This window comes from Urocampus carinirostris, chromosome 4, assembly GCF_059441175.1.
Source record: "Urocampus carinirostris isolate Australia breed hairy pipefish chromosome 4, RoL_Ucar_1.0, whole genome shotgun sequence".
Classification (NCBI taxonomy): Eukaryota; Metazoa; Chordata; class Actinopteri; order Syngnathiformes; family Syngnathidae; genus Urocampus; species Urocampus carinirostris.
The window spans coordinates 429,947-456,865 of NC_142352.1; the positions used below are offsets into that span (position 1 = coordinate 429,947).

The 26,919-nt window shown below is 46.4% G+C and overlaps 2 protein-coding genes across 2 annotated transcripts in view; one reads left to right on the forward strand and one right to left on the reverse strand.

Annotated features, from left to right (window-relative positions):
- On the reverse strand, positions 1–11,022 carry agrp (agouti related neuropeptide). Its single transcript, XM_088333380.1, has 4 exons — positions 11,006–11,022; positions 6,384–6,520; positions 2,604–2,857; positions 1–256 (listed from the first exon to the last, which is right to left on the reverse strand). The coding sequence occupies exons 3-4, from the start codon at positions 2,802–2,804 to the stop codon at positions 56–58; spliced, it is 402 nt and encodes a 133-aa protein (XP_088189506.1). The 5' UTR covers positions 2,805–2,857; positions 6,384–6,520; positions 11,006–11,022; the 3' UTR covers positions 1–55.
- Positions 10,274–26,919, forward strand: part of vps13c (vacuolar protein sorting 13 homolog C) — a 64,769-nt gene continuing 48,123 nt past the window's right edge. Inside the window, 24 exon segments of the mRNA XM_088333381.1 lie at positions 10,274–10,435; positions 12,487–12,530; positions 12,592–12,634; positions 12,712–12,807; positions 13,733–13,765; positions 15,941–16,042; positions 17,504–17,566; positions 19,427–19,495; positions 19,627–19,736; positions 19,797–19,856; positions 19,920–19,979; positions 20,049–20,129; positions 20,197–20,254; positions 20,750–20,877; positions 20,958–21,064; positions 21,138–21,312; positions 21,388–21,450; positions 21,518–21,665; positions 22,663–22,763; positions 23,942–24,084; positions 24,998–25,202; positions 25,645–25,759; positions 25,831–25,967; positions 26,047–26,176. Of these exon segments, the coding sequence (XP_088189507.1) occupies positions 10,336–10,435; positions 12,487–12,530; positions 12,592–12,634; positions 12,712–12,807; positions 13,733–13,765; positions 15,941–16,042; positions 17,504–17,566; positions 19,427–19,495; positions 19,627–19,736; positions 19,797–19,856; positions 19,920–19,979; positions 20,049–20,129; positions 20,197–20,254; positions 20,750–20,877; positions 20,958–21,064; positions 21,138–21,312; positions 21,388–21,450; positions 21,518–21,665; positions 22,663–22,763; positions 23,942–24,084; positions 24,998–25,202; positions 25,645–25,759; positions 25,831–25,967; positions 26,047–26,176 (2,371 nt within the window). The 5' untranslated portion in view covers positions 10,274–10,335.

Sequence of the window (26,919 nt, forward strand, 5' to 3'; positions counted from 1 at the left end):
TTTCCGGGGCCGACGGTTTGGCATGGTCGGGCGAGCGGAGCGATCGGTCCGGACGTCAGGGACGGGCGGCCTGGCATTGGCGGGCACGGGCGCCCAAGCGTCGGCAGTAGCAGATGGCGTTGAAGAAGCGGCAGTAACAGGTGTCGCAAGCGTCGCAGCAGGGCAGCGCCAGGCCCAAACAGGACTGCTGGTGGCGGACGCAGCGCCGGTTCCCCGGAACCGCGGCCGAACGCGACCCGCGCCACGTCCGCTCGTCCTAAGAAAAGGGGCAAAAGAATGAGGGCAATGGCACTTACCAATGACAACAAAATCATCTTTACACGGTAAACTTCCGGAACGACTGCAAAACAAATGGCCCCAAACGATAACCGGCTGTGTGGATGTCTCAGGGCAGTGTGGTGGATTAACTGTAAGTCAGCGGCCTTCGAGCTGAAGGTGGCCTGTTGTATGCAGACATCTGGCAGGATGTTATGAGATAATATTGATACAAGAAGTCACAAGTTGTTGGAAAAAAAACACTTTAAATTCCAAGAAAAACATCACGCGATCTTGTTGAACACAGTATAAAACCCAGCGTCTCTTGGGCGAATTTTGAACGTGGCTTGAATGTTGCAGAGTAAAGGACGTTCCCTTTCTGCCATACTTCTGTCTCTGCGTATATTTTGAGGCGACACCTGACAACGTCCTCTCCAAAATGATGAGAATGTAGAGGTGGAGGGCAGACCTCCTGGAAGGACAAGCCCCTACACGGAATGCACCGCCGTCAGATAGAGGAAGCGGCCGACGTCAAGAAATCCTAGCGTGTCGGACTGATATACAGCACGGAAGCTCTGAACATGGCAAGCACAAGAGCAGGTCATGAGCACAAGAGCCATAGAGGCCAGGATTTACCAGAGTAGACCAGACCGAGATGCAGACTGATACAGTCCAGCACATGGTGGCAGGGTGTTGCATGCCGGATGGATCAGCGTACACGGAGAGGCACCAGCAAGTAGCTAGGATAGTCTACAGGAACACCTGAAACCAGTACTGCATAGAAGTACTTGAATCCCGGTGGACCATACCACAGATGGTCGCCGGGAAAAACAGGGCCGAGATCCTGCGGGACTTGGGCTTCCAGACTGACGAGCGGCCCCTGGCTTACCGAGCGAACATAGTGGTTGTGATAATAGATGTGGCCATCTTAGCTGACGCCAACATCGGGAAGAATGAACCCGAGAGACTGAAGAAGTAGCAAGGGTTAACGGCCAGCGTGGTCCCCGTGATAGTGGGGGCAATCAAGGTGGGCTGTCACCCCTAAACTGGAAGAGTGGCTCCAACAGATCCCAGGAACAAAAGCTGAAATCTCAGTCCAGAAGAGAGAAGTCCTAGGAAGAGCTCAGGTACTACGCAGAACCCCCAAACTCCCAGACCTCTGCTAGAGGACCCCAGGCTGAGGATGATACAGGCACCACTACACTAGGGGTGAGATAGATATATGTATGTATATTATTTGCTCAGTTGGGTTAGGGTGTGGTGCGTCTTGGGCAAGTACAGCCTGGTGACGCCCATCCCTCTCCAGGCCAACATATTTTTACGTCTACGATGATTGTCGCCCGGAAGTAAGACAAAAGCTTCGCGGTCAAACTAGAAAAACGTATTTGTCGTAAATTTTGTGAACTAAAACAACAAAAACTCTTTCCTTTGATCATGTTTCAGTTCTATTCCGGAGGTTAATGTCTACTTACTATTGTATTACTATTTTGCGCAAGTTGTTGGACGCTGATTGGCTACCTGTTACTTTTTATACTGCCGTCATTCTGTCACCGGTTGTCAGTCCGTTTGCGAACCTCAGTTTACGCATAGCAAGCTTTTCGACCCTGACTCTCTCCTGTTCCGATTCCCGTCTGTTTTCCGGCTCCGACCCCTTTTCTGATCTCGACTACGATTTTGCTCCCCTGTCCCGGCTATTGATCTGTTTTTTTTCCGCTCTCGACACCGCCATCGCTCGCCACAGAAATACCACTTCTGCTCCCCGCAACCAGCGATCAATGGATCGTGTGTACTATCCTTTCCCTTCTTCCCAATAAAACCAAGAGAAACGCACGCAAGTGGGTCCTGTCTCCGTTCTGGTCCTGACACAGGTGAAAAGATCAGAACGAGATCAGAATGAACTTTGCTGTCCTTGTTCCCAAAGAGATTGGACCCTTGGGCGGCAGTAGGTCAGGAAGCAGAGGTCGGGTCTCGGGACCGAGAGGTCGCAGATTCAATTCCCGGGTCCTCTGAGTTAAATGTCGAAATGTCCTCGGGCAAGACACCGAACCCCGAACGCCCCTGATGAGCAGGTAAAAGCCTGGCATGAACGGAGTGGTGTGAAGCGCATTGTAAAGAAAAAGCGCTATTTCAATGCAGACCATAAACCGTTGACCACGACACTCCAGGAGAACCAAGAAGAAATCAAAATTATGACGAATGGTCAATATTCTCAAGGAAGCGCAGTAGGTGCAATGACGCTAACAGGTTTTCAAAATAAGAGTCAAGGAAATCAAGGTTATTTTATTTTCGGTCCAGCGGAAAAAGCGTTTCCTGTCTCAACTTTTTAGATGTGTCGAGGCCACGCCCACCTGATCAAAAGGCTCCGCCTCCTCCAGCCGGAAGTCGTCGAAGTCTCCGCCCCGGGCGGGCGGTCCTCCCCCGTACCGACCGAGGCCTGACCAATCGGCAGCCCCCGCGGGGAAAAGTCCGGGCGGGGACGCCGAGGAGACGGCCAATAGGAAGAGGAAGCAGATGCCGCAGCGAGCGGCCGAAGCCGCGTCCACTCGCATCCCGAACACCACCGCCGAACCGCACCGGACAGTGGGGGGCGCCCTTTCACTTCCTAGGGGGAGAAAAAAGAGGGGGACACTTTTTAAGTCAAGTTAATTCATCTTTAATTGTTGTTGTTTGTGTCACGGTTGCCATGGCGCCCAATTGGCCCCGCCCATGGACACCAGCTGTGTTGACAAATTGCTCCCTGTGACTTCTTAAACGCTGTCTTGTGAGTCACCTTTGCCTGTGTTTTTTTTCTCTTGTTTTGCCAAGCCCTGTGAATCTCCGTTTTTACCTGTGTTTTGCTCCTGTTTTGTTCTCACCCCGATCAGTTTGATTTTGACCACTTCCTCGTTCCGATCAAACTACTTCCGCCACCGACGATCCCTGGATCAAGTGTGCGCTCATTCCTCTTCTCCCCAATAAACTGTGAGTAACGTTACGCAGGGATGTGATTTTTCCGCTAATTCGCGGAATTCCGCTTTTTTTATCTCCAAAAATAAAATTTTAAAATTTCCGGTGTTTTAATTGGTAAAAAAAAACGATTTCGTCTCGACAGCATGCCATTTGAGTGTTTCCGTAACTGAAATGAAACGTACTTGCGATTGGTTGAAGTCTCGTGTTGACCAATAAACGCGCTTGTTATAGGAGTGTGCCATTGTTCATTTCTCACACGTTTTTGCCGGGTGTTTAAAGAAAGATGTCCGTGATCGAACGCAAAGATGCTCCGCGAGCTAAAGAAATTGATAAGATTGTAAAAAACAAGTTTCGATGGGACTGGTTGGAGAAGGAATTATCTACGAATGTTGGAAAGAAGACTGTGACGAATTTGTTCAATGACTTTATTCGGAAGATCGATCGTGCCGGGAAAGCACTTTGCATTTGGTGTCATGATACCATCGACTATGGTGGGAGAGGTTTCAAAGCTCTTGAAAGTCACGCAAAGAGCAAAAAACACGTGAAAGAACTCCAGTCAAGAACGACAAATTATTCCATCGCTGGAAGTTTCGGTGCCCAAACGAAAACTCCAAAACTTTACGGCCTCCATCCCTTATTGACATCACAATCGGAAGCGGTAATAAAGAGACGTGATCCACCCCAACAACCTGTACCAGTTGCTGATAGAGTCGTGAATTTTGAGGTAGGTGGTAAACTTTTCAAATTTATTTGACAGTTTTCCCATTTTTTTCGAAAATATTATAACGTAATAAAAATGGCCATAAATATTTAACAATTACAATAATAGATTTTCATGTGTACATTACACCAACACTTTACTGTAGGGCCTATACTTATTGTACTTTCATTTATCAAATACTTGGATACGCTGCTATTAAAGAAATAAATTATTACATTTAAAATATGATTTAGGAAATTTAAAAATATTATTAAGCCTAATAGTAATCAAAACTATTGTCAGTATTTATATTTTTTAAATTAAGTACTTGTATGATATTCTACCATTGATTTTCTTAATGGCCACGATATTATTATGGTACATAATTTACTTAATATTAATAACATGGTTAATCATTGACACAAACTCAAATGAATGCTGCATGTTTGCACTTTTTAGGTTTCAAGATGTTGAGTGTCTTGATGTATGCAGTTACAGAGATGATCTTAGTCGAATGCATGATTGTGTTTTTATCAGAGCTTGTTTTTATCAGAGAGTCTCGTACTCCTGGTAGGGTTACCCAAGCCGAACAGGTCGAAGGGTAGAGTCCAGACTAAGAGTGATCCCAAAAGCTGGTGGCGGCACGCTTTGAGGCGGTTTCCTACAGACCTGGATCCCGTTAGCCGCCTGCAGTTGTAGAAAGATGCCGGTCGTCTAGGGTCTCCCTTGCCACTGGAACCATCTTCTTTACAATTAAGATAGTGGCGTTGGGGAAATGTTTTTTAATGTGACTGATTTTGAGTTGACTTAAACTGTAATTTTATATGGGATAGTTCAATATACATTGAAAATTTATGCTGTTGTCTTGTCTATTTCTTTGTCATCTGAGTGCATTGAAAGTACTTAAAAAAACCCATGAGCTCCGGGGGGGGGCTTCGCCCCACTTTTCCCCCCACCAGGGCACTGCCCTGGTCCTACCTGGTTCCCCCCCCCCCCCCCCCCCCCCAGCTAGCAATCACCCCCCCCCCCCCCGCTAATTTTCAGATAATTTCACTTTGGTCAAATCACATCCCTGGTTACGCGAGTGGGTTCTGCTTCTTGTTTCTGGTTTTTGACAGTTTGTCTTAATCACTAGAAGTCTCAACGGGCTATTATGACAGCATCCCCTGATCTGAAACCTACATGAGGGCAAATATTACACAGATATTGTCAACCTAAAAACAAGCTTATTCATATGCTAAAGAGTAGAAGTGTGTTTTTAAGCTTAGATTTAAACATTTCCACGCGTTTGGGTCCTGATCCTGTTCTGGTTCCTGACAATATTGGTTCCAAAGAGATGCTTTATGAAACTTCATTGTTTTATCTTTTTTTCAATACTTTTGTGAGGTATGTCCACATACGTATGTTTTGTTTATCTGAATCAAAAGCAACCCGGAGAATATTCCAAAATGACATTTTCTATTTGAGGAAGACAATCAAATTAAAAAAGAAAAAAAAGCCCTATAAAAACAGTATTTCTTTCAAGTTGTTTCCCTTAAGAAAAGCAGATGGTCATCAAAATCAGAGAGTCCAATGATGGATTTTTTTTTCCTTTTTTTACAAAAAATTCTTTCTGATAAGGTTTTGAGGCAGATGGACCCATGTGGGGGAGGCAGGAAATGCAGACAATACAGCTAAAAAAAGGGATTGTATTTCATAACTTACCAGTGCCAAAGTAGCAAACAAAGAAGTGGGCACAAAGCCAATATCCGAACAAAAACGAGAACAAGGGCCAAAACTGGAAACAGAAACTGCAATGAGCAAACAATCCAACGTGTCGTAGCAGTGGACTGAAACGACTCACGGATGGCAGAAGAACTCAAAATGACACGACAGAGTACAGTGTTCGGGATACTCTGGAACGCATGTGTCTAGTTAAAACCCGGGTTGGGGCCCTCCGGTGGTAGGGGTTATGTCAGACCCTAAAACTTTCTATGCTATAAGGAAAACTGTCAATTTGATTTTCTTTTCATCTGAAAAAATTCAAAACGGAGACAAAAAAAAAGAAAAAACAGCAGTTCTCGAATCAAGTCGTTTTGAATGAAAACGCCAGGCTGGGAAAAAACATCCCTTCCAATGTAAATTTCCTACTTATATAAATAGATCTTTTGTGCCTGCATGTATACAAATATCTGTGAGATTTTACAAAGATATCAATATATAATTTATTTTTGTCTTGGTTTATTTATGATATTTTACAAGTGTATCATCTATTTTTCTGCTTGCCTGCCTGTATACAAATACGTATATTCCTATATTCAGCATTTTTCCAAGTAGATACATATTTCTATGGAAGTATATAAAATAAAGAAATATTGATGTCTTTTATTTTTTTCAATTAGATCAGAAATAGATGAATATTTCTATATCTTTCTAAGTTTTTTTTTGCAAGTTTTTGTCTGGAAAGGGATTTCAATAGATAGTAGGGAAGGGTCCTCACCTGCAGCGACGCAGCGAGAGGCGAGATGCGTGATGCGGCGTGCGATGCGTCGAGTCTGCGATCGATGGCTCTGCGATCGTCTTCTCTTTTCTTTCTCTCGGCTCCTGTTACCGTGGCAACCGCCCGACGCCACACCGCTTTTTTAAGGGGACAGCGTCTAGTATTTAGCGCCTCCCCTCGGTAACGCTAAACATTCGTTTATTGGTGAGCAAAAACTATTTTTTTGAATTACTTGTAGGCAGAGACAATGGCATTTAGAAACCTTTTTCTTCTTTTTCTTGCTATTTTCCTATTTTTTTCCTGTTCTCTTTTTTTCAGATTTTTCCTCTTTCTTCGTTTTTTATTTTTACTTTCAAATTCTCCTTTTTACTATCTTTTCTTCTTCCCCTTTTCCCTTCTTTAAATGTTCTCCCATTTGTTTTTTAGTTTTCTTATTTTTTACCTATCGTTTAGGTTTTACTTTTCCTATCTTCTCCTTTTTTTCCTTTTTTCTCTTCTTTTGTTTATTTGAAATGTTTTCTTTTGCTTCCCTTTTCCTTTATTCTTTTTCTTCATTTTTTATTTTTTCATTCATTCATTCTTTTTTTCATCTTTTCTTCTTCCCCTGTTTTTTTAATCCCCCATTTGTTTTTTAGTCATTTTATCTTTCTTCCTATCATTTAGGTTTGACTACTTCACCTATTTTCCCCTTTTCTTCCTTTTTTCTCTTTTTTTCATAGCTTTTATCATTTTATTATTTTTCCTTTTTTGGCTCTTTCTCTTTTTTCCTTTTCTGTTTCTCTTTTTCCCTCAGCAAAAAGACAGGCAATGAACGGGAAGCCGAATGGTGATTTGACGTCACTTCGAGTCTCCGTAGTTTGTCGTCTATATCATCGCTCTCGCTACACGTTACAACGACATCTAGCAGACGATTATAAAAGACTGTCCCAGTAAGAAGAGCAAAATATTTATTGGTGGAGAATCCCGTTCACCCCAAGCTCACCTGGAACCTTGCTTTAGGGACCCCCGACTCGACTGATTTTAAGAACCCTGCTCTAAATAGCGCCGTTTGTGTTTTTTCGACCTCATCCGACAGCCGCTCCATATTCCTTTGTTGAATAGTATAGCCGTTTCCCTTGTCTACTGTTTACTACAGTTTACTAGGGTTCCTGCCGTCCGTCATGGTGTCGTCACGTGGTCAGACCACGCGTGTGAGTGTGCAACGGGTCAATGCATATAAAAGGGGAAATATCTATCTAAATATCTGCCTTTTTTGAGAAGAGTTGTATTTATTTGTCAACAAAAGATCAAATGAAAATTGCACTTCAACGCGCAGACTGTAAACGTACTTCACGTCGCTATGGCAACCCGGATTTCTGGAACGGAGCGGCGTCGCTTCCCTCATTTGGGAGGATTAGCGACGCTCGTGGATGACGTCATCGCGCGCTTCCCTCATTTGGGGGATTAGCGGCGCCCGCCGATGACGTCATCGCCAATACTACGGCGGCTAATTCGAGGAAATGAATTGTTTTCATCGTAGCGCAACAACAAATCAGCGCTAAACTGCAACTTCATTCGCTAATTGATTGCCCTTATTTATCCTATGTGGTAGGGATATTCACAATGACACCGTTTGGAAAAACAAAACAAAAACAAAAAGTTCCGCTTTAAAGTGACTCAGAGTGCTTATTAGCCATGACGAGCTGAACTAGCAAAGAACATCGCAGTTATGAGGAGATGCGGATATATATTTGAGCAGAAATCCTTTTTAATCATGTAGCCTTTATCCATTTTGCTTTATTGAAATGACCGTATGGGTCCTTCCTGTTATTCGATGCCGTTTGAGTCCCAGTGACGTCAAAATGGGGCTCCTACTTATTTCTTGTGTGCTTTAAGTACGGAAGATCCACTTCCGTGTTCGGATCATAATCCGAGGACGCGAGCGACTTGCTTCCCGTGCCCGGCGAACACCGGATCGTGGACAAGGCCCTTCCTCTTTCCTTCGATTAAACTTGTGGTAAACGCTACGCAACTGGGTCTTGTTTCCGATCTGGTCCAGACATGTATTGCCTCCATGATCATATTCCTCACTTCATGTCTGTTTCAGTTGTTTGTGCATTGTTGGCGTTTAAAATCTCTCGAATAGGTTGTGTCCTAGTATTTCCAGAATGATCCGTATTGTTAGAATATGATAAAAATGAAATTGTGAATGTGTTGAATTGCTGTTAAAAGTGTCAATAAATTGTTCAAACCAAAGCCAGTAGGAACTGTCCCCCCCCTCAAGAAGTCATGCGTTTGTCTTGTCCTTCTTTCACATTGATAAAATATTTGACAGTTTTGGGGTGTAGTTGACCGTGCTGGAATTTTCTCAAATAGGAAGAATCGGCCCTCTCTTTTTTGGATGAGTCCGAATGAATCGAGATGTCTTTGTTTTGTTGTGGATAATAACTCATGATAAGTATGTGGGGCCTTATTTTGGAGAGAACCTCGTTGGACGTCACCCCAAAATATACGCAGAGAGGAGATATGGCGAAAAGGGAACCCGCTTTCTTGCATTCTGGACACGTTCAAAGTTCCAGACGTTTAACATTAGCTTTTATACTGTCCTCAAATCAAGTCGTGATATCTCGTGAAGGTCGCCTGCCCATATCGGCTTGTGACCTCCTGCCACAAGGTCATCCCACGACCTTCACCAGATGCCTACATACTTATCTTGAGTTCTTATCGGCATTCCACAACAGTTAACTCCCAAATGGCTCTTTATCGAGCGGACGTCCACTCTTTCTCCCTTTCTCTCTCTCTCTCTCTCTTGTTCTCGCTCTTCCTCTCCCTCTTGTCTTTTCTATTGTTTTCTCACTCTCTCCCTCCGCTCTCACTCACTCTCACTTTAACACTCGATCTCTTCTCTCTCTCCAACCTAAGCTCTCACTCTTTCTATCATTCATTTTCTCTATTTTTTACTGTCTCTCTCCAATGTTTCACTCTCACACTCTACCTCTTCTCACTCTCTCTCTCACTCACTCACTCTCTCTATTTCTTCTTTATTTTCTAGCGTTCACCTTCCCTTTCTCTCCCCCCCCTCTCTTGTTGTCTCTCTTCCTCGCCCTCTTGTCCTTTCTATTGTTTTTTCTCTCTCTCCCTCTGCTCTCACTCTCCCTTTCACATTCTTTCTCTTCTCTCTCTCTCTCTGCCGTCTGCTCTAACTTTTTCTATCTCTCTTGTTTTCTCTATTGTTCACTGTCTTTCTCTCCATCATAATCTCACTCTCACACCTTAGCTCTTCTCTCTCTCTCTCTCTCTGTCTCTCTCCTTCCCCTCCGCTCTCACTCTCTTTCTCTCCCTCTTGTTTTCTGTATTGTTTACGGTCTCTCTCTCTCCACCGTTTCACTCTCACACTCTATCTCTTCTCTCTCTCTTTTTTTATTCTTTACTTTCTAACGTTCTCCCTCCCTTTCTCTCTCACACTCTTTCTCTCCTTTTTATTGTTCTCTCTGTTGTTTCCTCTCTTGTTCTCTTAATTATTCTCTTTATTTCTTTCACTCTCTCTTCTTTCCATTGTCCTCTCTCTTTCTCTCCCTCTTGTTTTCTCTATTGTTTATTGTCTCTGTCTCCACCGTTTCACTCTCACACTCTATCTGTTCTCTCTCTCTCTCTCTCCCTCCCTCCCTCCCTTTCTTTCTCTAACTCGCTGTCTCTTCTTTCTATTGTTCTCTTAATTATTCTCTTTCTTTCTCTTGCTCTCTCTTCTTTCCAATGTTTCTCTCTCTTTCTCTCACTCCCCTTTTTTATCCCATTCTCTCTCTCTTTTGCTCTCATTCTCGCTCTCACGGAACCCGACGCTCTGCGAACGACACGCGACTCCCGCGCAGACCCGACTAGTCGAGCGCAGAGGCGTCGCTCTTCCGCGTCTGACAGCCGAACGCGGAAGCGCGCGCAGAAGTCGGGCGTCCCGTGACTCGGGTGCTCTTTCAAGATGGTTTTCGAGTCTTTGGTGAGCGACCTCCTCAACAGGTTCATCGGGGACTACGTGGAGAACTTGGACAAGTCCCAGCTGAAGATCGGGATCTGGGGAGGTCAGTGAACTGAAGCTAGGCTAACCGCACCCCCTTCACTCCTCCGGCATATTTTAAATTCGCCCGTCTTTGCTCGAGAAAGTGTCCTTTGACAAGCGATCTGCGTTCGTGGATCCCACGCGAGCAACCTTCCTCTGCACTTCGGCGCTGTTCTCACCCTTTGGAAAGCCTTCATTCTTTAGCTAGGATGCAAATGGCCACGTGACGTCAATCGAAACTGACCTTTGGAGGTTGCGCCATCAAACCCTCATTTACGTTACAATCTTCCTTTAAAATCAGAACGAATATATATTGCCTTTTCAATTCGCATTCCATCAGATTTTGCTGTCTCCCCGTCATATAATGGGTCTTTTTTTGCCATTGATATCAGGGTAGTCGACTCTGTTTACGTGCAGATATGGCACGACATACATTTTTAAAGGGACAGCGTATCATAGTTTGTGCCTCCTAGTGGTACCAAAACATGTTGATTTGAATACTAGGGAAAAATACATGATCTGTCACACCAATATTCATTTTATTTAAAAAAAATCATACGCGGAGAAACTTAGACATAGTAGGAATCCCTACCTAGTGCTGCTGCCATGTTTGTGTGTCATTTTGCTGCTACGCTGTGCTCTTGAAACTGGTTGCCGTTACTGGCCCTTTAAAGACTTCCAAGAGAAAACTCATTTTGAACATATTTCCTATTTTGTGCTTAGACACTTGCCCACATTGTAAGGAAATTACAAAGTTGCGCTACGACGTTGGCACCAATGAAATCAATATGGAAATATCAAAGAAATTTAATTAAAGGCACAGTGTGTACTATTTGACCCGCGTATGTGTAAAAAGCAGAAGGAAAAATTCAAACTACGGAAACTCAAAGGGACCAAACCACAGTATGAATTTCCCTCACTTTTTTACCTCGCTTTTTGTGAAGGAAGGAAAGAGAAAAAATAGAAAAAGAGTAAATCTGACAAAACTAAAATAAAAAGGGGGGACGAAATCATGAAAAGTTATATTTTTCATATTTTCTCTTTTGAGTAAAAAGTTCTGCCAAGGGGTCAAACATATTCATTTTTTTCTGCAGCAAGTAGCCCAAAATTTGACGTGTGAATCCTTAACCCCTTAACGCTCCTGCTCACAATCCCGTTCCTAGACATCCCCAAAGTACAGTGATTCGCTGAAAAACGGGTAAGACAATAGCTTGAATCCTTACCTGGTCAAGTTTGATCTAAAAAAACTAAACATTGTATTTGACATCTTTTTTTCCAAGGGCAGCTTTAAGGCGTTTCCCCCCAAAAAAGCTACCTGGAGACGACCAGTTTACAACACCTTTTCAAAATGTATTTGACTTTGGCCAATATTTTAGACGTTTTGAAAGAGTTGTAAAGGTTGGACTTCCAGAAGTTTATTGGTCTAATGGTCTACATTTATATAGCACTTTTTAAGTCAATGCAGACCTCCCAAAGCGCTTTACAATGGGCTTCACACTTTTCCTTTTGCATACATTAATTGACCGGTTGCTTTTTCCCTCTCTTCCTTTGTCTTAATTCTGATTTTCGATTATCTCTCTTTTTCTCTTTCCTTTTTATCTCTTCCTCTTTTTTCTTTCTCTCTTAATTTCCCTTTTTTCCTTTTCCTCACATTCTCTGTTTCCTCATTCGGTCTTTTCAGTGTTCACTTTCTCTTTTCACATCTCTTTCCCTCACTCTTTTGCTCTTTCTCTCTCACTTCCGTCCTCTCTCACTCTTTTTGTTTCATTTTGTCTTTCTCTATTTCAATCTCATTCTTTTCCTCCAGTATTCCTCCAGTCAAGCCAATGATTGCGCACACTTGCGCGTAATCATGGCGTGTGAAAAGAAATCACAGATAGCCTTGCGCCCGTTTTTTCGGCTCGGATTTGAATCCGGCGACCACAAGGCGGGCCCCAGGAACCTTAAGGGGTTAATAAACTGGTTCATTATATCAGGAATCGTTCTATATCAGGAATCTCGTCAACAAAACCAAATTTGGTCAATTTAAGTGTCGGAAACTTCCTCAAGTCAGTTGTGTTTTTTTTTTTGTAGGCAACGTCGTTCTGGAGAACCTGAGAGTGAAGGAAAATGCATTGGTAAGTGGTCTACTTTTTTGTTTTCCGATGGCGTCCAAAAGCCTTTTTCCGTCCCCGCCAGAGCGAGTTGGACATCCCCTTCAAGGTGAAAGCGGGCCAAATCGGTGAGTGCTCAAAAGAGCGCCCCCTTGTGTCTCTCCGAGACGTGAGCAGATCTGAACAGAGCTTCTGATGGGTCCAGGCACGCTGACTTTGAAGATCCCCTGGAAGAACTTGTACAACGACGCGGTGGTGGCCACGCTAGACGGCCTCTACCTGCTGCTGGTTCCCGGCGCTAGTAAGTTAGCGGAAATGCTAGCCAGTTAGCCTGAATCCTTGAAAAATCCGGCAGGTGCTAGTAAGTTAGCGTGAATGCATGCTTTTTAGTGTGAATGCTAGAAATTTAGCCTGAATACTAGCAAAATAGGGCAGATGCTAATAAGTTAGCATGAATGCTAGCAAAATAGGGCAGTTGCCAGTAAGTCAGCGTGAATGCAAGCTTGTTAGTGTGCATGCTAGAAAATTAGCGTAAATGCTAGCCAGTTAGCCTGAAGGTTGGCAAAATAGGGCAGAAGCTAGTAAGTTAGCGTGAATGCAAGCTTGTTAGTGTGAATTCTAGCCAGTTAGCCAGAACGCTAGCAAAATAGGGCAGATGCTAGTAAGTTAGCAGGAATGCAAGCTTGTTTGTGTGCATGCTAGCAAATTAGCCTGAATGCTACCCACTTAGCCTGAATGCTAGAAAAATAGAGCAGATGCTAGTAAGTTAATGTGAATGCAAGCTTTTTAGTGTGAATGCTAGAAAATTAGCCTGAATGCTAGCTAAATAGGGCAGATGCTAGTAAGTTAGTCTGAATGCTAGCAAAATAGGGCAGATGCTAGTAAGTTAGCGTGAATGCAAGCTTGTTTGTGTGCATGCTAGAAAATTTGCGTAAATGCTAGCCAGTTAGCCTGAAGGTTAGCAAAATAGGGCAGAAGCTAGTAAGTTAGCGTGAATGCAAGCTTGTTAGTGTGAATGCTAGACAGTTAGCTTGAACGCTAGCAAAATAGGTCAGATGCTAGTAAGTTAGCAGGAATGCAAGCCTGTTTGTGTGCATGCTAGCAAATTAGCCTGAATGCTATCCAGTTAGCCTGAATGCTAGCAAAATAGGGCAGATGCTAGTAAATTAGCGTGAATGCCAGCGTAGACGTCCTGCGTCCTCAACATGTTTGTGCGGGTTTTCCAGCCAGGGGCGCTCTCCAGACGTGCCCGTTGAACGGTAAGCCCGAAATGGACGGTGGGGGCGCTTGTTTTGCTGCGGCTTTGGTCGGGCTGCACGACAGACGCGAATTTCAGCTCGGCTCAAAATCATCTTCGGAAGTCCGAGAAACGAATCATGTTTGTGTTTGTCCTGCAGCCCGGAGATGTCGCCAAGGAGCCGGCGGGGGCAAACCTTTCACCTGGGCAATTTCGGGAGAACAATCATGTGGAGAACCCGGTGGTTTTAGACACCAGTGTTGGGCGCGTTACTGAAAATTTACAGCTTCATTGAGACATTTTTCTACCAAAAATAGCAAAAAGAAGAGGTGCGGACGCATATTTGTCCAGCAGGGAGAAGGTTGAGGAACCACCCGACCTGGGAGCTTGCTCCTCAGCTTCTGGTGTCCCCAAACATTTGATTTCACCCGGGAGGCCCCCAGTTACCATACCTTCATGAGCATAGGGGGCAACCAGTTAAAATGCGCCGTCTCCGGAGCTGCTTCCGTTCCTGCATTTAACACCAGGAATTTTCTTCCCCCTGTTAGGAATTGAATATGAAAATCTAGCGTTGACCAAATTGTTGGAATGAGTTATCTGACTCCATTCACCAAACACAACCTACATTCACCCAACAATCATGCGCGTTCGTTTCTTGAGAGAAAAATGACCGGGAAAGCCGACATTTTCACACGGGAGCGGATGTTTATTTTTCCTAACAGAAGAACGAAGTGTACTCCATCGGAGACGGCCGACGTGACGTTGAAGTGCGTGGGAAGCCTTCTTCTGAAGTCCTTTAGCTTTCTCTTATTGACCCGCGTCTCCCCGCAAAATGGCGTCTCTGCTCCTCCCGTGGGCGTGCCGAGCTGTTGGTTGCCCCCAACGATCTCACAACACTGCGCCTCGATGTCTCGTTTCCCCAAAACGGCGCCTGTCGTCCTGCGTCGGCAAATCCACGAGTCCTGTTATCTAAATTCCCTAGACAAAATATGACGCATTTCGAACAGCCTTCCCCGACATTGAACTAACGGCCAGTCAGTGAATATCTTTCTTGCATTAAACTGAGTTAATCGTATAAAATCCTTTTATAGTCGAATGTATTAAATCCTTTACCATCTTGTCACCGTTGTTCTGTAAATGCGGCAAGGTACTTTTGCAAGGGACTGTATTTATGTGGTATTTGAAAATGGTTTTGAAATTCCTTACCAGGAATCCTTTTGAAATCTATGCCAAGTGTCATGACCGACTTGTTGACGCCTTATTTGCAGATCAATGGTGAAGTAAATCCAGTCATTTGGCTGTCCTTTGGGCATTCTATATAGGAAAGACAAATGGCGTGGCCACGGTACTTCTAGCGTCAAGACAAAATTCCAGGGAAAGCGCAAACCCGCTCTCCAGAAAAAAAAAAAATCATTCTTCAGCTCATTTTATTTCACAGGTTTGACATTTGATCAAATCTATGTCCTAGTATTAATGCCAGAGCCTGTGTCCCATATCAATATAAATAAATGAACCCCTTAAAATAGATCTCTCTTTCCATCAGTTTTGTAAGAGCGTCGAGGCTCCTATTTCTAAAATAATGGTTTTAAAACAAGGTGCAGGCAAAGTTCTCTTGTAAAAATGTCACCAAATACTGCAAACGAGAAAAATTTCGTCCTTTTTATCTTCGGGAGTTCCTTGCGATTTGCCCACCTCTACCGCTCACCCAATTAAATTGCACCGATTGATTTGCTGGCGTTTTCACCTGTTTGCAGTTTGTTCTATGGTTTTTCATCTTCAAGTATCTGAACAGTGAAACTACATAGTTAGGTCCATTTAAGGGATTTCTTTGAGTCCGACTGCAAAAACGTGGTCTGTTGGTGTGACACAGTGAATGTATACTGTAGTGGCGGACGTGCCCTATACAGACTGGACTGAAGCGAGAGTCGTGTTGCTTCGCCTTTGCATGTAGAGAAAAGTGCATCAGCCATAGTTAATCTCCGAGCCATATGTAATCGTGAAAAGGGCCATATATGGCTACCGAGCCATAGGTTCCCCTACGTGATTCCCAACACTGGTCGGCACTGATGATTTTTTGGGGGGTGTGGGGAATTCGAAAGAGGCCAAACCTTTCCTGAAAAGCTTTTCTTTTTGTCTTGGAGTAATTCGAACAAAAAACTGTCTAGGAAACATATGATGTCTGATGTTTTCTGCCCAGCCATCGAGTACGATGCGGCCAAAGAAGAGCGCTACCAGCAGGAGGCCAAGCAACGCGAACTGCAACGTATCGAGGAGGCGCTTCAGATGGCCGCCAGGAGAGGTGAGACTCTCACCCAGACCCTTGTGTCCAGCCGTACGGGTTTTTTCAGGGACGCTACCTCTACTTACAAAGAAATGTTTCGGGCGAAAAAGTACCTGAACACGAAAATGTCGCCTCTAGTTTCCAAGGCCTTTTCAGGAAGTCGGTAATACAGTACGCGCTGCCAGAGTTCTACCTGGAAAACCGGTGCCTATGCCGGCATGCTCTTCGTGTCCCCTTCCCGCTCTGTCAACAGTCTACTGTATAGTACCGCTACGAAGAGCTATCATTCACAATGGACCCCACCAAAGACACGAAGAGGACAAGGAGAAAAGAAGAAGAAGAGACTTTTTCCGGCCATCCAAACAAAGCAGGAGATAATAGAAATGTATAAAAACACACACTGCCGTGCAGTAGAAGGTCAGAGAAGGACGCAGCCATCATTCATCAGGCCAAACGAAAGACATATTGGTAAAATTTCATGAAGTTTTGGAATCGACCAGAAGAAGTGTTGACAAGTCGGGCTAACGCTACGTCAGCCTGACGCATTTCACACGGATGGTCAAAAGCCGGCCAATGCAGATGTCATTGGATCAGTTTTTTTAAGAAACGCCTTATTTCTTTTATTCTATGTGCTTCTCGTTTTATGTTTAATGTGAGGTCATCTCATTTTAATATGTATTTCTTTCATGATCTGATGCCTTTTTATGATTGATTAAAAATGGAATATTTTGCGGGTCGTGGAACGGATCAGAGCATTTACATTGAAAAGGTGTCTCTAGTTACAAATGTTTCAGTTGACTTTGTTACTCCCAAAACCAATTCGATTCCTAAGTAGAGGTATCACTGTATTGAGAGGAGGCCGATTCCCCATATTTGAAGCCCATATTTGTCTGCTTTCAAAGACAAAAATGGATCCTGAAATGGCAGCCATTTTGAAACTGGTGTCATGTGATGTCAGCGTCGCTATGGAAATGGAGTGGAAACGTATATGGATTAATAAGCACCGGGCTTAGAGTTGAACCCTGGGGAACTCCACATCTCACTTTATGGGTTGTGGAGCAGGGGTCTTCAAGCTTTTTCTAGTTTACTACCTATCAGCGCAAAGGGCACTTCGTTTGATCTGGATTTCTAAAATAAGAACTTATCTTTTACTACTTACTATGTTGTGAGCGAGAGAATCAAAAGGAGAATGAAAGGGAAAATAAATAAAGAAATAAAAAGAGAAGATGATGAGAGAGGAAGAGAAAAAGAAAGACAGTTAGGAAGGAAGGAAGGAAGGAAAGAAAGAATGAGAGAGAGAGTATGGTTAGTTTGACTCGCTCAAGCACCTAGACTACGGGAACGAGTCCACCAGGTCGGAAACCCCTGGACGCGGACCCTTTAAGAAACTGCTGGCGGCGAGACGGGAAGGGGGGCGCTTTCGAACACTGGATAACTTTGTCTACTTTTCTGTGCCCGTGCCGCTTCCTTTGGCGTCAGCGTGTCCGAGCGGCCAAGCGCTCCGGGACCTGCAGACGCTTCTTTCTAAGGACACGGCAGGCGGTAACTCTGCTCCTGCGTCCTCGCTTGCTCCCGTGGAGATCATGCATGCTCCCGCACGCTTGCTGTCGGAACACATCCTGAAGAGGGAAAAGCGCTAGCGTGGGAGCTAATAAGTCATGCTAACGGCTACGTGCTAACGGCTACATGATAACGGCTACATGCTAAGGAGTCACGCTAACAGCTACATGCTATCGGTTTTCCCTTTACTAACCACGAATGAATAAATGATACATCTTCTGAGATTGAAGCGCAAAGTCCCGTTTCCCCAGCCCCAACTCTCACGATTGTCTAGTTGTCATCGGATTTACCTGCGGTTAGCGCATCTCGAAGAGGAAAAGCGCTGGCATGGGAGCTAATAAGTCTTACTAACGGCTACACGCTAACAGCTACTTGCTAACGGCTACACGCTAACAGCTACACTCTAACGGCTACACGCTAACGGTTACATGCTAACGGCTACATGCTAAGGAGTCACGCTAACGGCTACATGCTATCGGTTTCCCTTTACTAACCATGAATAAACGATACTCGTCTGAGACTGAAGCGCAAAGTCCCGTTTCCCCAGCGCCCGGCCTGGCCCCAACTCTCGTCGTCATTAGATTGCCACTTCGAAATTACGGCGACACTCCCGTTGGCAGAATAAACAACATAAAGACTCAGAAATAGGAAATAATAGAAAGTGTTTATTGCACTTTAACTGGTAACAAAGTCAAACATGACAACTCAAATGTTGTCCATTTGTAAAATTCCTTTGAAATGTCGTCAAATTGTCAACTTTTGTAAAAAAAAAAAAAAAAAAAAAAGCGTAAAAACATTTAACAGAACGAAAAATCGAATACAATCACCGTGTTAAATGAGTGAAGAGGTGTTGTAAAAGGATAGTGGGATGTTCGGACGCGTTCTAAGGGATGAGCAGGGCACCTGTATGATGCGGCAGGGGTAAACCAGCAAAAGCTGTCGGGCCCTGCTGTTGAACAGAAGAGTGTGAGTGACATGGCCGCTTTCTTGTGTCCCGTTTCATCTTGAGGGACGAAAGCGTGACCAACTAAGGTGCCGAGGTACCTAACTTTTTTGGGTATTTGGGCATTTGGCTTGGCCATGGTTTAAAAATATTTGTGTGTGTTTTTGCTACTTTTTTACCTTTTTTATTTTCTTTGTTATTGTATGTGTTTGTCTTGCTGTCAGTCACCCCTCTCGAGGGATATGACCAGGGTAGATGGATGGATAGATAAATCCGCACAGATCTTTTATTTTGTGTCCCGGCGTTATTTAGTTCCTAAAATGCATTGATTGATGCTTTATTCTAACCTCAAGAAAAATTTGATCTGCCCAAAATACAACGGAATAAAGTGACACTCAAAAATGGAATGCCACAAAATTTTCAGCAAGAAAAGTGTAAAACTCGTACAAATAGAATAGGATATTTCGGGTTGGACTCCATCCTTCAAAATCACAGAAATGGGTTGGGCGCGGTCCTGCCAATCAACTTAATTAGCGGGGTTCAGGCCAGGTCGGGTTTTAATACTTGCGGGTCGGGTCGGGTTGGATTTTTTTGGCCCGATTTGACTTAGTTATTCGTAGCACGCGGCAAACTCTCTGATAAAAAACAAAGAGAGTAGGAAAATATATATAATTGAGAGTTAATAGGAAGAATGAAGACATTTGTGTTTTCTATTTCTTCTTCTACGAATATTTTTCTTTTGTGTTTTGACTTGGACTTGTAGCTCCAAGAAGGGGAGGGGGGCGGGGTTTGGCCGTCAAACATCCATCGTTGTGCAGTGATTGGTTGTGCCGCTTCCATTTCCACCTTTCCTAAGTCCCGCTACTAACTCCCTTCTCTTTCTTGAACGCTGCCAAAAGGATTCAAAAAGAGCAAAAAGCCCAAAAAAGCCTTCAGGAAGTTGAAGCGCAATCGCGAGGGCAAGTCAGGTGAGTCGAAAAACAAAACTAGAAAAGAGAGGAACGATCCGAGAGTTTCTCTAAAACCGTCTCGGTCTCGTCGTCCCGGAGCGGCTTCGGCTTTAAAGGACCGAGATAATGATTGTGCCGCTCGCTTTCAGAAAAAGCCGCAGAGGAGAAGAAGGACTCCTTCATGGAGAAACTGGCCACGCAGGTCATTAAGAACCTGCAGGTGAAGATCAGCAGCATCCACCTGAGATACGAAGACGACGTAAGTGCTGCTCCCTTTGGTCGCGCTTCGCGGGTGGGCCGACCATCTCGCTCGTTTCAGGTGACGGAGCCGCAGCGCCCCCTGTCCATGGGGGTCACCCTGGCAGAGCTCAGCCTACAGGTGAGTCGTCCGAGATCTCGACTCGCCCCGGCATCGAGTCAGGACGTTTGGCTTGTTTTTTAGACCAGCGACGAGCAGTGGAGGTTGTGCATCCTCAACGAAGCCGCAAAGATCATCTACAAGGTGAAGTTCTGCCGGCGGAGTCCTCAATTTGCTCCGCTCTCGATTAACGGGAAATGAACCGTGTTTTAGCTGGGCCGCCTGGAAAGTTTGTGCGCCTACTGGAACGTCAACAGTCCCATTTTCTACCGGGGATCCCGGCAAGACATCGTGGTCAGCTTCTTTTCTCTTTCGGCCGACACCAAAAGCGGAAGCCGTACCAGTTTCTGCTGTTTTTCAGAACCGGCTCAAGTCCGACATCAGCTCCAAGGACCAGGAGCTTCCGCACTACCACTACAGTCAGTGTTTTCTAGAACCGGACCTTTGGGCTTTGTACGGAGACCGTGATTTGTTATCCTTGAATGTCTGGTACACAATTTAGCAGTATCTTGAAAAAAACGTTGATTTTAGTGTCCAAGTTCCACTTGAACCCAAAATGGAGCATAACCGAAACATACGACGAAAACAGAGTGAGTAGACCAGCAAACCTGGTTCTGCCTGGGCTTCGAGTTTCTCCGCACCGTTTCGGGTCATTCCGATCATCCTCCTGCCCGCCTTGCTTACAAGCTAATGATTTGCATGACCTGAGTTGGAGTAGAGAAATCTCCAGGACAGGCTTTTCCCAACCATGAATTAGACAAGTTCCATCTTACATATACATTTGCAACCAGGGTTTTTAGCGGACCTAGAAGTTTTATCAAGGAAAAAGGATTTTCATGACGTCCCGTGAACCAAACTTGACCCATGTTTTTGATATTAGCATTTCTAACAATTTTTTTTCCCTGCGGTCTAAGTTTTCAAGCCCATTTTTGCTTCTGCAAAAATGCGCATCAACCCCAACGCCGAGCAAGACCTGGCCTCTCCAAAACTCCAGCTGCACCTGGAGGTTCAAAACGTTGACCTCCAGATCACCAAACTGCAGGTGAGTCCACGTCCGAAATCTGTTGAGCCGACGGAAGCCGAAGACCGTTCGATTCTGTCATTTCCTTGTTACTTCTGAAGTACGTGAGCATGGTGGAGATGCTGGAGTCCGTAGACCGCATGGTGAAGAACGCCCCTTACAGGAAGTTCCGACCCGACGTCCCGGTCCACGCCCACGGTTCTGTCTGGTCCGTTCACATTCATACTTCGTACTCTGTTGGGTTTCGCCAGGACCTGAGCGTGTTTCCCCATTTTGCTTAGGTGGCGCTACGCCTTCACCAGCATCCTGGAGGTTCACGTCCGCCGCTCCAGCCGTATGTGGTCCTGGGCCAACATGAGACTGCACCGCCAACAAGTCAAGACCTACAAAGCGGCCTACAAGACCAAAGTCCTGAGCCAGAACAAGCCCGGCCCTGACGCCGAGGGCCAGCTTCAGGTACGCGTGCTCCCGAAGCGCCGATCCCGCCCGGTGGCGTCGGCGCTCACCTTCGCACTTTGTGCTTCGCGGTAGGAACTGGAGAAGGTTCTGGATGTCTTTAATATCACCCTGGCACGCCAGCAAGCCCACGTAGAGGTATACCCGACGCGAATAAAGCCTACCCCAAAAGAATGGGGTCCGAATCACAAGGTGTTCCCGGCAGTTGGTGCGTTCGGGCCAGAAGGTGGCCTCCGCCAAGAAGGCGTCGCTCCACAAGCGGGGAGGCTTCTTCAGCGGCTTCTTCGGCCGCAAAGCCAAGGGGGACGAGCCGGAGGAGCCGGAGGGGCCCCGGGAGGGCGGGGAAACCCAAGGTGAGTGAAGCCAAATCGTCGACATCGGGAGTCTCCGAGGTGCTGCCCCCCTGAGGACATCAGAGGTGCCCGCGGACCTGTTCTACCGATAGCTCACCGGTCCTGGGTGGTTGGGATTTTCTAGTAAAAGGATTTGGTCACTGGTCGACTGAGTCAATTGAACCCCGCTTCCCACTTCTCTTTCTTACGGGAACCCAAGAGTTTGTTGAGAAGGATGGCAAAGTAGAAGACGCCGACCTTCTGCTTTCAGGCGTGGGCCGCACATAAAAAAGCCTGAGGGGCAAGGGGCCCGCGGGCCCTAGTTTGCCCACCCCTGACCATGACACTCGATCTATTCTATAAACCAACCGTATAATACAACCAGCTTGCTGTCCCAAAATCCCAGAGTCCTTTTTGGCGTGGTCCTGTCTGGGACCCCACTCCACACCAGGGCTTGAAGGGCACCGTTCCCGTATGCATTTCTGTTTTTACCTGGTGCATTGTTGGAAGGTGGAAAAGACAAGGAGAGAGGGAGAGAGAGAGCATGACAGACCAAGAGAGGGAGAGAGAGAGACAGAGGGAGAGAGAAAAGACGGAGATAAGGGATGGAGAGAGAGAGAGACGGAGAGAGAGAGAGATGGAGAAAAAGAGAGAGACTGAGACAGAGAGAGAGACTGAGACAGAGAGAGACTGGGACAGAGAGAGACGGAGAGAAAGAGAGACGGAGAGACAGAGAGAGAGAGAGAGACGGGGAGAGAGAGAGAGATGGACGGAGAGAGGGAGGGAGAGAGAGACGGGGAGGGTAAGAAATAAAAGAAAAAAAGAGGAAGAAAGAGAAGGGTAAGAAGAAAAAAGTAAAGTTAAAAAAGCCGTGTTCCATCGACTCAGTCGTCCCCACAAAAAACAAACCAAAGATTTGACCAGAAAATCCCAATGACCCGGCACCGGTCGGCGATCACCTCCGCTGTCCTCCGGGGGCAGAGCTCAGAAGACTTGACCTACGCGGCCTGCTCCTCAGGTTGGGCCCTGGACGGCATCCTGACGGCGGAGGAGAAGGTGAAGCTGTACACGGCCATCGGATACAGCGCCACCTCTGGCAACTTGGCCTTGCCCAAGCAGGTGAGCCCGACTCCCACTCGGAAAGAAGGTGCACGTCAAAGTCTCCCGTTTCCCGACTCGTGTAAAGCCACCACCAAGTGTGGGCTAGCTTCACCCGATGGCTCCGTCGTTTGCGGAAGTACTCATGGATGCTAACGCCGTCGCTTTCATATCAAGTTGATAATTCTTGAGTCGTCCCCAAAATAGGAACAATTGGAGCATGTTCAAAAGTCTGATAAATTTAATCAGCCGAACGACGAGTATAGTCCATATATCAATTTATTTAGCCTAGAGTTGAACAAATCAGATCTTTCTGCCGATCCAAATCACAATTGTGTGCAGAAGAAGACGAGGGGGTTCCGGCGTCGTCCCATGTTATAACCCATGCCGATGAAATGTTCACGCCCCATGACCAAGCCTCTGCCGATTGGTCCGCGCCGTCGTCGATGCAAATTTCCCAACCGTGATTTGAAGAATGGGAGGAGGGGTGATAGGTCATCGTCCTACAGACAGAATGGTGCCAGGCACACATGTAACACCCCAGGCGAGGTGATGAGTCATTGTTATCTGCACAGAATGGAACAAAACGCACATTCGAATGCAAATGCGGTTTACGACAACCTTCTTTCAGAGTTTGCCCTCAAACACTGAAGTCAGATTTTAGAACAAGTATATTTGACTTTACGTAAGATAAAACGGTGTATAAAATAGAATATAACTACACGAGCTACACCCTAGTGTCAGGTCACCGTGACTTCTGCATTGATTTAAATACCAGAGTCGCGAATGTAGCCGTTTCCCACAATTTGTAGCTCTATCCATTTCACGGGTAACGGATTCGGCGTCGGTGACTAGCCGCGTTCGGCAATGTTGGTTGCCCCTTCCGATGCTGCATTCCGGGACGCGAGTAAATTCCTCTGAGACCGATTAAATCGATGAATTCCTTTTCAACGTAACGGGCCGCTAAAGCCACGAGCTGTCGCGTTTGTTGCCGCCTAACCCCGAAACGTGACAATTCTCCATAGCCAAACGCTCCGTCACCGGAATCGGGACCAAAATCCTTGTTCGGCACGACGTAACGTGGCGCTAGGGATCGGATTCGGGTCCGCGGCGCAGCCCTACCGTGTAGCGTTAAATAGAGAAAGCAGCTCAGGGGACCGGACCTTTTAACACGCTGCTCCTTATACGCTTTTGGTCAGTACGTGGCGGTGGACGTGGACTTCCAGCTGCACCGGACCTCGGTGACGGTGCGAGACGGAGCCAGCCTTCCGGAGATCCTACGGGTGCAGATGATCCGTCTCGGCAGCAGGATCACGCAGAGGCCCGGCGCGCAGGCCCTCAGGTGGGGGTGCCCGACGCTTATTCCAGTCTTGATCCCGAGCGCAAGTGGGGCCGCCGACCGTACGGGGCCCGACCCCGAGACGTCTTTTCAGGAGAAATAAATCTACGTGTTACGTTCCTGTATCAAAAATCCCGGCTCAATAGGGAATCCTCAGTGATGTTTTTTGTTAGTGATAGAAATGACCATGGCGATAAAGTCTCCTAGATAACACAGATTTTGTCCCATTCCCAACGAATGGGCTCTCGATCGGGCTCTGGTAACCGGGGTAGTGTCCGGGAGTGGCCCGGGTGGGTTACCGGCCTGCGTGAAGTGTAATCGCCGTCAAAAAGCGTGTAAATGCTAACGAGTTGTGCTAGCAGCTACATGCTAAGGCGTCGTGGTAACGGCTTCGTGCTGACGACGGCACGCCAGAGCCTAGGCCCAACTGTCATAATTGCTGCCAGAATTTCCTCGTCCTTTTTCTATTTACTTTTGATAGATAGATAGATAGATAGATAGATAGATAGATACTTCATTCATCCCTGTAGGGAAATTCACACTTCCAGTTTATTAACAGATGAACAGGATGGCCTCGGGGTGCTGTGTTGTAGTTTAGCCACAGCGGAGTGGATGAGGTCACACGCTAGGCCAAAAGTTGGACGTCCCTGCAGCCGATGGAAATCTTTGTGCCCAGGGTTACACCGCCTCGTCTTCACGTAGATAGCGAGCCCGCCTCCTCTCTGCTTTCCGCAGGCGTGATAAGAATGGTCTCATCAAATGGACTTTGAAACAATCACTTAGAAAATCATCCTCCGGGTCCCTTTTTTATGCACTAAATTTGATGTTTATTCGGGTAGTATCACTGCGGTTGTATTTTTTGGTGGTATTTCGATTTTATTTCCGCTGAACGTCGGCCATGCTGTTTTCGAGGCAGGGTGGAGGCGTCGCTGCAGCAATGGAGCGTGACGGGCACGGACGAGGACGACGGCAGCGGGGGCGCCCCCCCGTCTCTCATCTCCTCGGCGGGCGACCCCGCCACGTCCCTGCTCACCGCGGTCCTGGAGATCAATCCCGACGACAATCCGGCCGATCACCTCGTCAGAGTCCACTCGCAGCCCGTGGAGATCGTCTACCACGCCGTAAGCCTCCGTCATTTTCTGTCGTGACCCCCCTTGGAAGAAGAAAACCTTTCTCCGCTTTACAGGAGTCACAAAGCGAAAAGATCGTAGGCACATTCCCTCTATTCCGCGCCGTCATCATAATTCATTAGCATCCACTCGTTAGCATCTAGTCGTTAGCATGCCTTTTGCTCATGGTTCCACTTCTTGTGGGTCAGTAACCCACTTGGGCCACCTCTGAAAAAATTCTGTGGTTACCATGGTGACCAAGCCTCCCCAAGCCTCAAATGAATGGGGCCTACTATTTGAATGGGAAAATTTGATGCCCGTTATTTTGGTGTCTATTTCGCTGCAGTAACGGCTATCGCTAACAACGACGGAACCTCGCCCTTTCCCCAGTACGGTACGGTGTTAGACATTTTCCGCCTTCTAATCCCCCCCCCCTGTCGTACGCACCATCCAGAAAACGGTCAACAGCCTGGTCGAGTTCTTCAGGATAAGAAAAGGCGTGGACCTGGAAGTCCTCGCCTCGGCCACGCTTTCCAAGCTGGAGGAGATCAAGGAAAAGACGGCGACGGGTACGAGGACCGTTCGGGGTCGGGGGCCCCTTTTCTCTCGCGGACCGAACCAACCGGCGCGGTTTTCGCAGGCTTGTCGCACATCATCGAGACGCGCAAAGTCCTGGACTTGAGGATCCACCTGCGTCCGTCCTACCTGCTGCTGCCCAAAGACGGAGCCTACTCGGACGCCTCGGAACTGGTGGTGGTGGACTTCGGCAGCCTGCAGGTCGGTGGCGGCGACGGGTCCCGGCAAAACAAAAAGGCGGGGCGGAAGGGTTTTCAACGCGCGTGTCGTTGCGCCGCAGTTGAACAGCGCGAAGGACGACGCCCGTTCGTCCGTCTCGTCCTTCTCGTCCCTGGAAGAGATCATGGACCGGGCGTACGAGCGCTACGACGTGGAACTCCGACGAGTGCAAATCCTCTACTGCCGGTCGGGTAAGCGCGCACGCGGGAAACTGGAATTCGGTGGGTGGAAACGGCTCGTTTACGTATTTGGGATGCGAGACAAGAAGAACTATTGACGCTAGAAGTCCCAGGGATTTACTTACCGCCTGAAAATGACCAGCAGACAGCCAAAAGGCCGTGTAATTCAAACTAGCAATTCGACGGCCCGTCTCGTCAACATTGATCTGTAAATGCGGCGAGGCGAGCTTGTTGGAATGAACTTTGGTGGCTCTGCTTTCAATAGATTCAGAAAGAGCTTGTGACATAGGAAAGTGGAAAGAAAGCAGAGTGTGGGGCTCTATATCGACCTCTTACATGATGTGGGAGAGCTCTTTTAAAAGTTGGCTACCGCTATTAAAGATACACCAGGCATTTAGACTTTTTACAACTGGCAGTTGGAGAGGGGGAGGGGCCAGGAGAGGAGGAATGTACCCGCGTTGGTCTCCCTGGGCGCGCTCCTTTACTCCCCCCTCAAACTGTATTTTATTGAAGTAGGACAAAGACAGAGGAAGAAACAAACGCCCCTTTGGGCGGTACCAATATTTGAAACGGAGAAACGTGATACCCTCTGGTTAGAAATACACACTTTTGAGGAAATAGTTTAAGCCTACTTTACACAAAGCTGAAAACATAGCGTAGCAACGGTGTTAAAGAGCAGAAAGCACACCTATTACAAGACAGAGTTTGCCTGATTTGAAGGTAAATGGTGAAACTCATCCAGTCAGGTGCTTGTC